Source organism: Cnephaeus nilssonii (genome assembly GCF_951640355.1).
Source record: "Cnephaeus nilssonii genome assembly, chromosome: 15".
Lineage (NCBI taxonomy): Eukaryota > Metazoa > Chordata > Mammalia > Chiroptera > Vespertilionidae > Cnephaeus > Cnephaeus nilssonii.
Genome location: NC_137086.1, coordinates 18,043,576 through 18,056,132, shown reverse-complemented (window position 1 = coordinate 18,056,132; position 12,557 = coordinate 18,043,576). Strand labels below are relative to the sequence as shown.

General features: G+C 47.3%; 1 protein-coding gene across 1 annotated transcript in view; it reads right to left on the bottom strand.

Annotated features, from left to right (window-relative positions):
- Nucleotides 1-10,672: 10,672 nt before the first annotated feature.
- Nucleotides 10,673-12,557, bottom strand: part of VIT (vitrin) — a 93,834-nt gene continuing 91,949 nt past the window's right edge. The window contains exon 15 of the mRNA XM_079791890.1: nucleotides 10,673-10,933. Coding sequence (XP_079648016.1) covers nucleotides 10,755-10,933 — 179 coding nt within the window. The 3' untranslated portion in view covers nucleotides 10,673-10,754. The remainder of the gene's footprint in view (nucleotides 10,934-12,557) is intronic.

Sequence of the window (12,557 nt, the reverse complement as noted above, 5' to 3'; positions counted from 1 at the left end):
CAAACCCATAGAACGTATGTGTGAACACCAAGCGTGAATCCTAATGAAAACTATGGGCTTTGGGTAATAATGATGTGTCAATATATGTTCATCAGTTGTAATAAATGTACTTACTCTGGTCTGAGATGTTGATAGTGGGGGAGTCTGGGGGTTGGACAGGGGGTATATGGGAAATTTCTTATTCCTTCTGCTCAGTTTTGTTGTGAAGGTAAAACTCCAAATCTTTTGAAAAAATATTGGTGGGAAAGTATTTTGAATAAGCTCCTGCCTGGATGGATCAAGGAGGGGACTTGCAACACCTCCTCACACCCAGGAAAAATGACAAAATAGAACAGACTGCTGAATCTCAGAGGGAATGCAGGGGAGGGTGGGTGAGTGGGAAGAGATCCACCAAAGAACTTGTATGCATATATGCATATCCCATGGACACAGACAATAGAGTGGTGAAGGCCTGGGGTGGGCGTGGGGGGTTAGAAGGGTCAATGGGGGAAATGGGAGACATGTAATACTTTCAACAATAAAGATTTAGTGTAAAAAAAAGAAAATAGGTCTCTGGTAACAAGAAATACTACTTTTCTACTTGCTGGTGGCTGATCTAATTCCAAAAACCAAGTAAGACCTAATGTGTTTACCTGTGAGGAAAAGGCACGGGATTTCTTTGTTCTAGGAAAGTTGTTCTTACCTGGTATTTGGGAAGTTTCTATATATACTTGAAACTTCTACAACAGTATTGTTTCTATATTTCTGACTTCATGTTTTAGAAGTCAGAAATCCTTCCTTCTTCTTTACTCCATGTGATTCAGAATTTATAAAGTTGAACCTTCTCTGTAGCTTCACTTAACGTTTGATGGCTTTTTAGCTTATTGGCTTTCTGTTTTCTTCTATGAGGACAAACCTTAAATAACTGTTGTTTCCCCCCAAAATATTGGTGCATAATTTTGTTGCATTTACTTAAATTATATTGTATTTATTTGTTTTTGTTTTCTGAGACAGACTCGGATTTAAACCTGCCTATATATCAGATGTTTGACCCTGGGACAAGTTACTTAACCTCTCTGAGTCTCTATTTTTCCCTCTAAAAATTGTGTCTTCACATCTGTTATCCCAATTAAGTCCCCCAAAGATAGTGGCAGACACAAAAAAGCCCCTCAGAAAGGCCAGTTTCTCCACTCCGTTTTTCCTCATTCTCACCCCTGCAAACCTAGGGCAGCTGCTAACAGTGCCTAACCCACAGTGAGAAACTTCACTGGAGAGTTCTGGACCCAGCAATCAAAAGCAACACACTACAAAGACCTCTTGGTTTAGAAGCATGCATGGCCTGAATGTTTCCAGGTGATTTATTTAGAAACCTCCTTAAAAAGGGAGTCAAATGAAAGTAAAACTAATTTTCTCCAGACCTATTTTTACCCCCTTAGAACATAGATTTATTTAAGTAAACTTATAGGCGATGCCATATTCATGAAGAAAAGCTAAGGATCATTTTGATTCCCCAAGTGTGCTTTTCAAGATGCAGCCTTGCTCCTTAAACCAGAGAGGAGGGTAAATACCAGCTAGGAGAACTGCCCCTGCCCCTCCCTCCCTCGCCTTGTCAGACATCACGAATTGATTTTAGCATCTCTTTCTTTGAGGGCCTCCGAATTTTCACATGCTTCTTCAGGCCATCACTTACCAGCTGATCTGCCCAGGCAACACCTATCCACCATCCCAGGCCAAAGGCTTTCAGGGCGGCACTGGGGTGAAGGCAGTGTAATTCATTGTAAACATTCATAGATCCGAAGAGAGAATTCTTTTTTTTTCTGCCCTTTGCGAAGGAGGCTCCTTCATATGAAAAAGTTCCCCAGTCGCTGGCAGATCACTTGCAGCTGGGGCAGGACTCGGCATTGTGAATGTGCAGGACCAGGGGCCTTCGGAAACCTCCTGGGGGACACTCGAGTGGTAGGAGAGCCTGGCATCTGGAACAAACAGCTGCTGTGGAGGAGCCAGTCTCTACGCAATCGGGATTACTGTCATGGCTGGGTGGCTTGTCACTGAGCAACAGGTTTGGCAGGTAAGGACACCACAGACCCGAGTGGATGAAGACAGCTTACTACACAGTCAGCTCTCTTGCCAAACGAAAGGGGCCAGACGTCAGGCAACGAGAGTGGTGGGGCAACAATTCTAAAGGGCAGTGGATTCACTGTATAGGCTGCAGCTGAGCCCTAAGGAAGGCCCGGGTGGAAATTCCCAGGCATCGCTGAAACCCTGGAGGCTAAAATGAATGTTTTGTGGACCCCTCGTAGGAGACGGAGAGGTGAATGAAAGCGGCCTTGGGACAGCTCCTTCGAAACTGCCTGTCTTGCTTTGTTCTTTGGATCACCTTGGGCCATTCCAACAAGACTTGGGTCACACTGCAGCTGAGCCTTGCCCACGCGGCCTGTGTGAAGGTGGCAAGGTTGCCAGAGTGCCACGGCAGGACCTCTGAACTTGGAGAAGGAACATATCTGACAAGAAGGACTCCTCACGGATACCTGAGCACAGATTCACAATCAGGGCCCAGCAGCCATTGCTGACAGAGGCCTCTCACACACCCTGCATTTCAGGGAGAAGCCACAGACTGAGCTATCAGCCTTGGGCAGTGGTCAGCAAACCGCGGCTGGTGAGCCACATGCGGCTCTTTGGCCCCTTGAGTGTGGCTCTTCCACAAAACACCACGTGCGGGCGCGCACCTACAGTGCCATTGAAACTTCGTGGCCCATGCGCAGAAGTCAGTTTGCGGCCTGGGCGAGTCTATTTTGAAGAAGTGGTTCTAACGCAGAGCCACACTCAAGGGGCCAAAGAGCCACATGTGGCTCGAGAGCCGCGGTTTGCCGACCACTGGCCTTGGGCACTGTGCTCCCGCTTCTGAGTCAACCCTTCTAAGGGAGTTCCTGGTATCCTCTTTACCCAATGGCCTGAGACCTGCCCCTTCCAATCAGAACTGCTGAGCCATAGTCTCATTTGCATCAGACCAATCAGAGCAGCTTGCTAAGGACCAATCAGAATGCACGATTCTGACCAGTCAGAACTGTGCTATTTGGACCAATCAGAACTGTATGATTTGGAATCCTCATTTACATAAAACCGGACCAATCGGGAACCAGGGCGGGGGTGGGGCTTTATAAAAACCCGCCTCCCCTTTATTGCGGAGGAGCTCACTTCCAGTTTTCACCTGAGCCTGTTCTCCGGTTTGCAAACTTCACCTGAACAGAGGCTTTCCTCTTCCCGCCTCCGTGTGAGGACTATTGTTGACATTTCCCCACAGTGGCCACCCCGTCATGAAGGAAGCAGATACGGGCAAGGCTTCCGCCTTGGCGTCTGGAGTGGAGAGTGCATGTAACAGACCTGAAATGGCTTTCCCTCGAGGTAATTATCCCGAGCTACACGTCGGGTTTGGTCAAAGACAATTTTGTAGAGCAGCTTGTTTCTAAAAACGCCTAGTTGCAAATGTTCAGAGCCCCTTGAACATGGTGTTGAAAGCCCAAACAATTCATTCACTTCTCTGTTCACCCCGCGGCTGCCCAGAGAGGCCCAAAAGGCACCTGAGCACTTCCAGGTAACTTTCCAGGATCCTGGATTCCATGCTGCAGAGGAGAAGACAGAAAAACTATCTATAGGCACAAAGTGCGCGGAGCTGAAAAGGTGGGCCTTGGAGGGCGGAAGAGGGAAACAGCTGAGGGGGAAGTGGTGACTCACAGGTGAAGGGAGAGGAGAGAACAGGCCAGGCGGCTGTCTGTGCCTCAGAGGGCAGTAACGCTGGAGTCAGCAGACCCAGGTTCCTGTGGCCTTGGCCAAGGCTTAACCTCTCTGAGTCTCACCATCCTCATTTGGAAAACGGAATACTAATGGAGGATGTAATCAACTATGAAGCTATCTATGTTCATCCCATAGCCCACTCCCAGTTATGATTGTCCTTCATAGACCAATGCCTCCCAAATGAAGCGTGGGAGAAGGCTTTCGAAGCGCACATTTATCTGGCGACGTAAATTTTGTGTGTCTTGAATGGCGTGGCAAAGTGCTTCGGGGCACTTGGGGACTGCATCACTGATGTCTGATTGGTTTTATTCTTGTCATTAGAATTTCCCTCCCCAGCCTGGGGGTGCAAACGAAGTCCTATGAACAAGAATTGATTACTCGGTGGTGTTGGCCTGTCCTCACTGGCAGGACCAGGTATTCTGGGAGTGGAGGTATTTCTGAGAGAGGTCCCAGATCTGCCCGTGAACAAGCCTGCTGCAGTCCTGCCAGGCCGGTCTGGCTGCCCATGTGGCCACCTCCCCTTGAGGCGGCCATGGCTCCCCCAGTATTATGTTTCCAGAGATCTTTGCTAACTGTCCAGGATTAGAAGGGCGCCAGCATGAAAGGGCTGATGTTTCCACTCCAGGAGAAGGCCCCCCCCTCGGTAAGGAGAGACAGGCATGTGGGTGTTCCAGGCCTTTCCTTGAGGTCACAGGAGCTGGAAAGATCCCCTGAGTTTCCACACTGCCGTGGTGCCCCAGTTCAAAGAGAGTCTTCTCTCAGGAGAAATCCACATGACACTGCTACTTTGCCCTTCGGAAAACTTCATCTGCTCATTTATTTTGCTTGGTGTGTATCATTACCACAGTGGTTTATAACCTTCGACTTGTGCCTGTTCCGTCTTTGGCTTTAAAAGGCCACCCAACCTCCCCTGTTGAGATGGAAAAGAAACTCCCTTTCACTCCACTTGCAGGGAGAACTTGTGGAGGATTAAGATGATTGGGGGGGGGGGGGGGATCAATATCATCATATCAAGATGCAGGTTTACTGCCTTGGGGACGTCAGACCAACAACAATTAAAATGATTTGGGGTCCTGTTTTGGTGTTTACACAGTTTCCGCGGCTTCCAGACCCTCCCGGTTTCTGTGCCCTGGGCAGTCCTGTAAAGGCTCTTTGTTGAGAACTCAGATTCCAATTTGCCATTAACCTGAATACACCCTGCTCACCTCAAGGAAGTGTGAAACAGAGGAGTCACAGAAAGGAGCTATTCAGCTGGAATTGTGTGTTTTTTAATAAAGTCTCAGCTGCCAAGCCCAGGATAGCATTTGCTTACTTGGGCAGCGTGTTTGCTACAGGCTCCGTCTGTGTCAGAGGGATGGCAGGGATAAAGCTAAGCTCAGTTTTTTTCAATTATGGGACAAGTTTCTGTTACTTGCAACCAAGAGGGGAAGGGGGGGAGGGGGCAGGAGAGGGAGGGGGAGGGGGAGGGGGAGAAAAAAACGAGCAAAGCCTGCATTGAAATCGTGGTGTTTTAGCCTTATTTGTTTTCAATGTGGATGGTTATCAAAATAGTACATTTATCCTCAGCCAGACCTTCATACTAAAAACAGAAAATGGATCCCAGAATCAGCACCTAAAGCCTCCTTGAACGCCTTCACAGTTTTCAACCACTAATGTCCTATAAACAAGTAACATCTTGTAGCCATTGAGGCAGGAGAATGAAAGGGAGTTTGAGAGAGTCATTTGTTTTCTTGGGTAAAGCTTCTAAGCAAAACAGAGGAAGACTATTAGCCAGCCTGCATCTGGTTTTCCAAACTCAGGTACTTGTGGACATGCATCTGTCAGCATTTAAGACAACTTGATGCTTCAAGGAATTTCAAAAGGTTGTTCTTTGCAAGGTGATCAGATAGAACCATGTGGTTTGTTGGTGGCCCTGTGGAAGGAGGCTGTGTCGTGGGGTCCGACTTTACTGGGTGGGAAGTCTTGCTTGGTTCCCTCTGCTGGGTTCTGTTCAACACTTCCCAGAGGAAGATCATTCTGGAGGAGAGTAGTGTGTGAGAGGGTTAGGTCTCCCTGACCTTGGAGTTCATGAGTTACTCCAGTTTCTGTCCAAAAATTCCCCTTTTGCTTGAGCTACTGTGAATTGAGTTTCGGTTATTTGCAACCGAGAGAACTTGAGCCAACACAACCTTCCTTGGCCTGGCCCCCGCCTCTCCTCCAGCTTCATTTCCTGACACGCCTGCCTCAAGCTTTAAGCTGTCCTTCTGTCTGTCACCCTGTTTCGTGCCTCCTTGCCGTGGCTCCCATCATTCGCTCTGTTGGGACACCTTTTCCCTCTTTCTGCATCTGGCTAAAAAAGACAAAAGCCAGCCCAGGAAGGCTTCCCATGCTTGCCTGTCACCTGATAGTCAGATGCTATCTGTTGTGCGTTTCTCTCCCACACTGGTCTCTAAGCTCCTTGGGCAGGGACCAGGTCTTATTCATCTTTGTCCCCAGTGCCTATCCCAATGCCTGACACATGATAAGTGCTTAAAACATGTTTGCTGAGTGAAACTCATGACGGTCAACAGAAAACGGAATTGTTATTTCTGTAGGAAAAATGAAAGTAGAAGGTGAGGAACAGAGTTGCCCTGTGCATAGATACCCAAAGAGGATTCTGGTTCTAGAAAACGGTGACTGTAACATACAGTGTTGGACCTTAGAAGGGCATTCGAGAGAGTGGTGCAGTCTGGATGGATGAGACCCTCACGTTCTCTTGCCATCATACCCTGTTTCCCTCTTGCTGAAACACCTCTGCCTCCCATTCTACCGGTGCCATTGTATTAGGGGTTGGCACTGTCAAATGACAGATATAGTCAGAACTAGACTTAGTTCTCATCCCCTGTATTCTGTATCACGTGATGACATGTACGAATTGTGTTCCCTATGAAAAGGGACTAAAAAAAAAATCACTGGAAAATAGTTGGGTCGGGATTCTGTATCCTGAGCAGTTCAGGGCGGGCTCTGGAGAGGAGGTGACATTTGGATTGAGACTTGAAGGATGAGTAGGAGTTTAACAAGAGGATGAGGGAGCTATAGGGACTCTAGACTATAGATTAAATCACCTCATTTATCGTAAGTGAGGGCAGTATAGCTGTCCACAGGCTTAGGAGGAGTAATGGGGTGGGGGGATTGCAGTTTGCACTGCATATTTGATAGACTGTGTACATTTAATAGATCCTGAGAATATAGCTTTGCAGAATTACACATATATTTTAAGTTGTCAAGCTTAGAGAACCTCCTATGCAGCCACTTTGGTTATTTCATATGCCACCATTTTAGGAGGCAAAGTGGCTGAGTATATATTGACTCTGGAGTCACATTGCCTCTGCTTAATTCCCAGATCTGCCTCTACCAGCTCTATGACCTTGGGCAAGTTACTTGACATCTCCATTCCTCGGCTGCATGCTCTGTAAAATGCAAATAATAATGGTACCTCTCTCGGCAAGTCATAGGGATAAGAGAGTAGAGACATGTGAAGTCCTTAGAACTATGCCCAGTGTGCAGCACACACTCACTCTCAGGCACTACTGTGAATTGATTTCTCATGAGGTTGTTGGCAGTCACCCGTCACGCACTTTGTGCATAATCCCATGCTATTAATTATGCAATTTTAATTGTTCATTTGTGTGTGGTTTCCCACCGAACTGTGAATCCCTCAGAGGCATTAGCTGAATAAATGTCTCTTTCCAAAGAACTGAATTCATGCTTTCGAGCATATTTCCTACTTGCTGCATTTATGTGTTGGTAATCTAAGGGGAGAATTTTCCTTAAGATTGTGACTGGAACACGACATTATTATTTGGAAACTCCTCTTTGAGGCTGAAAATCCTTGGCTACAGAAGCACTGTCCTTCTCTATAAACCCATGCCAATCCCCCGAGACCGCTGCCGGTAGACCTGCTTCATGGAACTTCGTCCTGTTCAAAGGGTTTAAAGAGAAACAGGTAATAGCTGGACCCTGTCCGTGTGGCTGCAGATTTTTAGCAGAGCCTTGTTGCAAGACTTTTAGCAAAGAAACCTTTGAGCGAGCCCTCACTCCTGAGAGGTCGGACGTGAACGGAGTGTAGACACTATCCGCACCCAGAGAGGCTGGACCATTCGAGGCTCCTGGTCTGCTTGTTTTGGTTGACGGAGGGGAAAGGGCATGGCAGAGCTTTTCTGCTGAGACCACAGAATGAAAGAGTTGCCGCTTAGGAGATTGGCTCTGAGTCTGTAGGACCCAGGGAGCCCTGCAAAGGCTGGGCCAGAGCCCATGAATGTGCAGAACCAGGTGTGTGTGTAGGATGGGATGCGGGAGAGAGTGGGGGGCGTTCAAGCTCTGCAAGAAGGCAATCGAGTGAGTCAGTGGATTTGAAGACGGGAGACCTGAATTCTAGTTCTGTCCCTTCATCTCATATCTACACAACCTTCTTCCAGCCTGGGCTCCGTCTTTGCCATTAGAGGGTATGACATGAGTTTTCTCCAAGGCTCTGCTTTTAGTGTAAGATTTCAGTGTCTCCCCAGCAGTGTTGGGCACAGTTTAGGCTGAGCCAGGTGGCATTTACATCCAAGCCTTCCATGTCACCCATCGCCACTAGGACCTTTATCTCTAAACTGCTCTGTGCAAACCCAGACCTGACCCAGCCCCACTCCCACCCCCGCCTCCCCACCACGTTGTGAGGAGCTGCTCTCTGTTGTCTGTGAGCGCCCGGAAGCCTCAACCCTTTCTTGCCTCCACTCACCTGAAACCTGGGTGTCTTCTGCTACTTCCCGAGTGGAGCCTGTGCTCTCTCACCCCTTGGACTTCCGGCCTGGAAGGGATAGGTCTGCTCTTTGCCTCCATTGCTCTTCCAAGCTCCTTGTTTTCTTCCCTCAAAGCACCCTGCTCCCTGGAGATCTAGCCTCAGCTCTCCACTCGTGTCCCTGCTGCCTTCTCCCAGCCTCTCAGTCACCTTCTTTCACTTGCTGAACCTACCAGAGCTGGGTTCCCTCTTTCCTTTTCCATCCTGACTCCTCTCACCGTCTTTGGTGACTTGAACATCCGCATAGACAATTCTGATGACACCATAGCCGTGAGCCCCTCATTTCTGGCGATGCCTTCCTCCACACTCAAACATTTATTGACAACAAACATAGAGACAATGGGCCCATTGGAGGAGGTTCCATTTATCTTCAAAATTATAATTTCTATAACTGGGGTGACTGTATTTATTTCCCAAGCTGGGACAATTTTGTGAATGAAAGAGGATACCAAAGTAATTAAAAGTATATTGTTTTGGGAAATATTTACTTATTGATGACAAATGGTTTTTGTACTAAGGCCCCTATAAAATAATTATACTCAAACTATTTTCCGAAAGAACATTTTTCTTTTTTTTAAAGAACATTTTTAAAAAAATAATAAATTACTTGTGTGTGTACATTGAAAAAAACAAAAAAAAACTTCTTTATATTGATTATATACATGTTTAAAAATATAGGCAGAGTAACTGTTCGTAGTACTTATTGAAGTTCTTTGATTAATTTCTGAGCAGAATCTGTCACTAATCGTGTGTCACTGGTATCTTTACAAAGAATTTCCTTTTTTTGAAAAATAGTTTTCATATTTTGAAGCTTTTGAACATATTTGTGTGCAATTGCCTTTAAAATTAAATTTATGGTTAATAAATTTGAAATTGCTGACACCTTTCATTGATTCTAATTTGTAGCCCACATTTTAAATTGTTATACTCTCTTTCCAGGTACTGAGAGATTTGGTAAGCTTTATGCAAATTCTGCTAAATGGATGATGACTTTAATTCAAAATGTTTTATGTAAATTTTTTGTGCCAGGTATTTACACAGGTATTACCTTTTTGCCTCCATTCAGAGTAGCATGCTTCAACACACATTTTTACAAAACATAACTTGTTGAATGTCATCTCTGTTTGTGATTCTTCTGAACGTTTCCCGGCTGCACATGATTTTACATCCTAACACATGAGTCCTTCGCAGAAGTTGGGCGCAAAAAGTGGAGTTCAACCAAACCCATCCCATTGTAATGCTACCATTAATGATGATATCTAGTTAACAAACAAAAGCATCCAGGACAAATGCTACACTGGATGGGACCCAAACAGGGCTCCCGCAGGAAACAACAGTAACACTAACGGCTCAGAGAGAGCTCAGAGGTTCTCACTTCTGATAACATCTCAGCCCCACAGAGAGCTCCTCAGACACGCGGGTGTTCAGGCTCCATTCCCAGACCCCGATTTCACTGGACTGGGATGGGGACTGGGAACCAGCGTTTTAGTCTTCACGTGATTCTAACATGCAGCCTGGGCTGAGAGCCTCTGTACCCGCTCAGCGCACCGCTTTTAAGCCGGATGGACTTGGCTCTCTAGGGCCGTCCCCCAGCTGGCCCTAAAACTAACAGGTGCCAGCACAGTTTCTCTGTGCCCCGGGGGGGTGTCGTCACCCTGAGCTGGGAGTGAGTGCACTGCAAGTGCTCTGGGGAAGGAGAAGAGCAGAGGGTGGCCCTGCCACAAACACTGTACCGCTACCCGTGACACAGAATGATCACATGCATCCTTTTAAATATTTAATTAAGCAACTCCTACACCGTCACAACAAAATGAAACTTGTTGAGGGTTACAGAGTTCTAACGACGAGTAAAAACAACAACAACAACAAAAAAAACTCACAAAAGCTTTGGTTAAGCCTGTCTTAAGTGCTGTCCTCTATTCTGAATAGTTATTTTGAAAACAGTTGTCAAAACGTAAAACTCTCAGCATCCTCAAAAGGATGTGTCATTGTGGCTCATTTCTACAAATTCATGATCATCTTCCTAACTCCAAGTTTTGAAATGGGAAAAAAGCACACTGGCAAAGAATAGTAACGACGCAGCGTTTCTCCAGCCCACGTGCCTCCTGCCCCGTGCGTGCCCCTGAAGTGTTGGGGGCTGTCCCAGAGTGAGGCAGGACAGCGGCATTGGGCCGCTCCGAATTCAGTTCCGAGGCCGTGAGTTGAACTCTGTACAAATGTTCCGGATGACTTTCGGGACCAATCTGTAGAGGTTGTCAAACTCGTCCACAAAGAAGGCGTGGTCCTTGGCTGGGTGAGTGGCGATGACATCCAGCTCGTCCTGTGCAGCCCAGGCGATGCCGACTGCGTAGGTGATCACTCCTGTGGGGACAGAGTTTCCATGAAGCAGATGGGAATTTCCAGGCAGAGGCACTGCTCATGAATCCCTGCCTTCCTGTTGCTCTGCTGGCAACCAAATCCAGAATCAGAAATGTGCCCCGAAGCATGAACATCTGCTGTATACCCACAGTAATGAAGTTCATACAGTTGCTATCTCACCGGAGCTTATAGTCTTTTGAGGAAAAAACCCACAACAGATAAAATGCAGTAAATGCATGATCAGAATTTCATATCCATGAGCAACAGAGGGGATGACATTTTGGGACAACTGAAACTTTTGCTGCCATGCAGACCATACCACATGGCACAAGCCTGCTCTACCTGCGTGAGGAGCCAAACCAAATGTCAGTCTTAAATGCATCAGAAAGTCAGTTCAAGATCTTTTTAACGAAGACAGTGGCATTGGATGACTTTAAGCTTTATAAGCCATGACCTCCAAGCTCATCCCCAGAGCAGGAACCCTGCCCAAGGACCCGGAGAGACAGCCACTCAGGACGTGCTCCATCACCGCCATGAAGGGAGGGTTTCAGGATAAGTCAATGGCCAACAGTGTTGAATGCTGCAAGGAGGTCTTGTAAGATGAAAACAAAAAAGTGCTCAATGGATTTAGAAGAAACAAAAACGAGACATGAAGAGAGCAGTTTCAGGGGAGTAGAGGACGAAGAAACCAAATGAACTGCTGTGCGTTGAGAGTGAAAAAGGAATGGAGATACGGGGCAGCACATACAGCTGACCCTTTCCAGCAGTGGGGCTGTAAGGGGAGGAGGCTGGAGCATGGGGCCAAAGAACATTTTTTATTTTTTAGGAAGGGAGAGGCTTGAGGATGTCTAGATGCAAATGGGGAAGAATATAGTGGGATTAAAGGGGTGGGACTACAGCAGGGAGCAAGGTGCCCCGGGAGCAGAGGACAGATTCAGAGACGAGGCGTCTGCTCTCGGTGGGAAATCGGGGACACTGCCTGGTGTATGGTTCTTGATTTGGGGTAGGGGCAGCTGGTCAGCAAGTGCATGACCTTACTGTACAAAAGCCTATTCCCAGGCCACCTTCAGGCTGGCCAGAGTGGGGTGAGCAAGATGCTGTGAAACAGAGGGCAGAACCGGGTGAGTGGCGATGACATCCAGCTCATCCTGTGCAGCCCAGGCGATGCCTATTGCATAGGTGATCACTCCTGTGGGCCGTTCTGTCCAGGCCTCTGTCCCTCAGCCACGCACAGTGGCCTATGTCATGATCTCCAGCGTCCTCTGGGTGCCCTGTCCTGCTGACTGGAGAGCCGTCCACACCTCACATGGTTCTGGTCTAAGCTGCTTTTCAGTTGTGGCTCATTAAACTGCATTTAAGCTGCCAGTCCCTTTGCTTACCTTTCCAGGGTCTTCTCTGACTATCGCCTACATTGGGAACATCCAGCTTTGGGCCTCAACATGCTGGCAAGTGCCAGAGGAACAGCTTTGCGGCAGAACGGGGCTGGCTTACACTGACTAAGCTCTCATTTCTGCTCAGAGTTGGAAAGGTTGTCCCCTCACTCCAACAAAAATGCAAACGGTGTTAGAAATTCAGTTTTGCAGATCCTTGAGCCCACCCTTGTAGAGAACCTTGTACTGGCAATTCT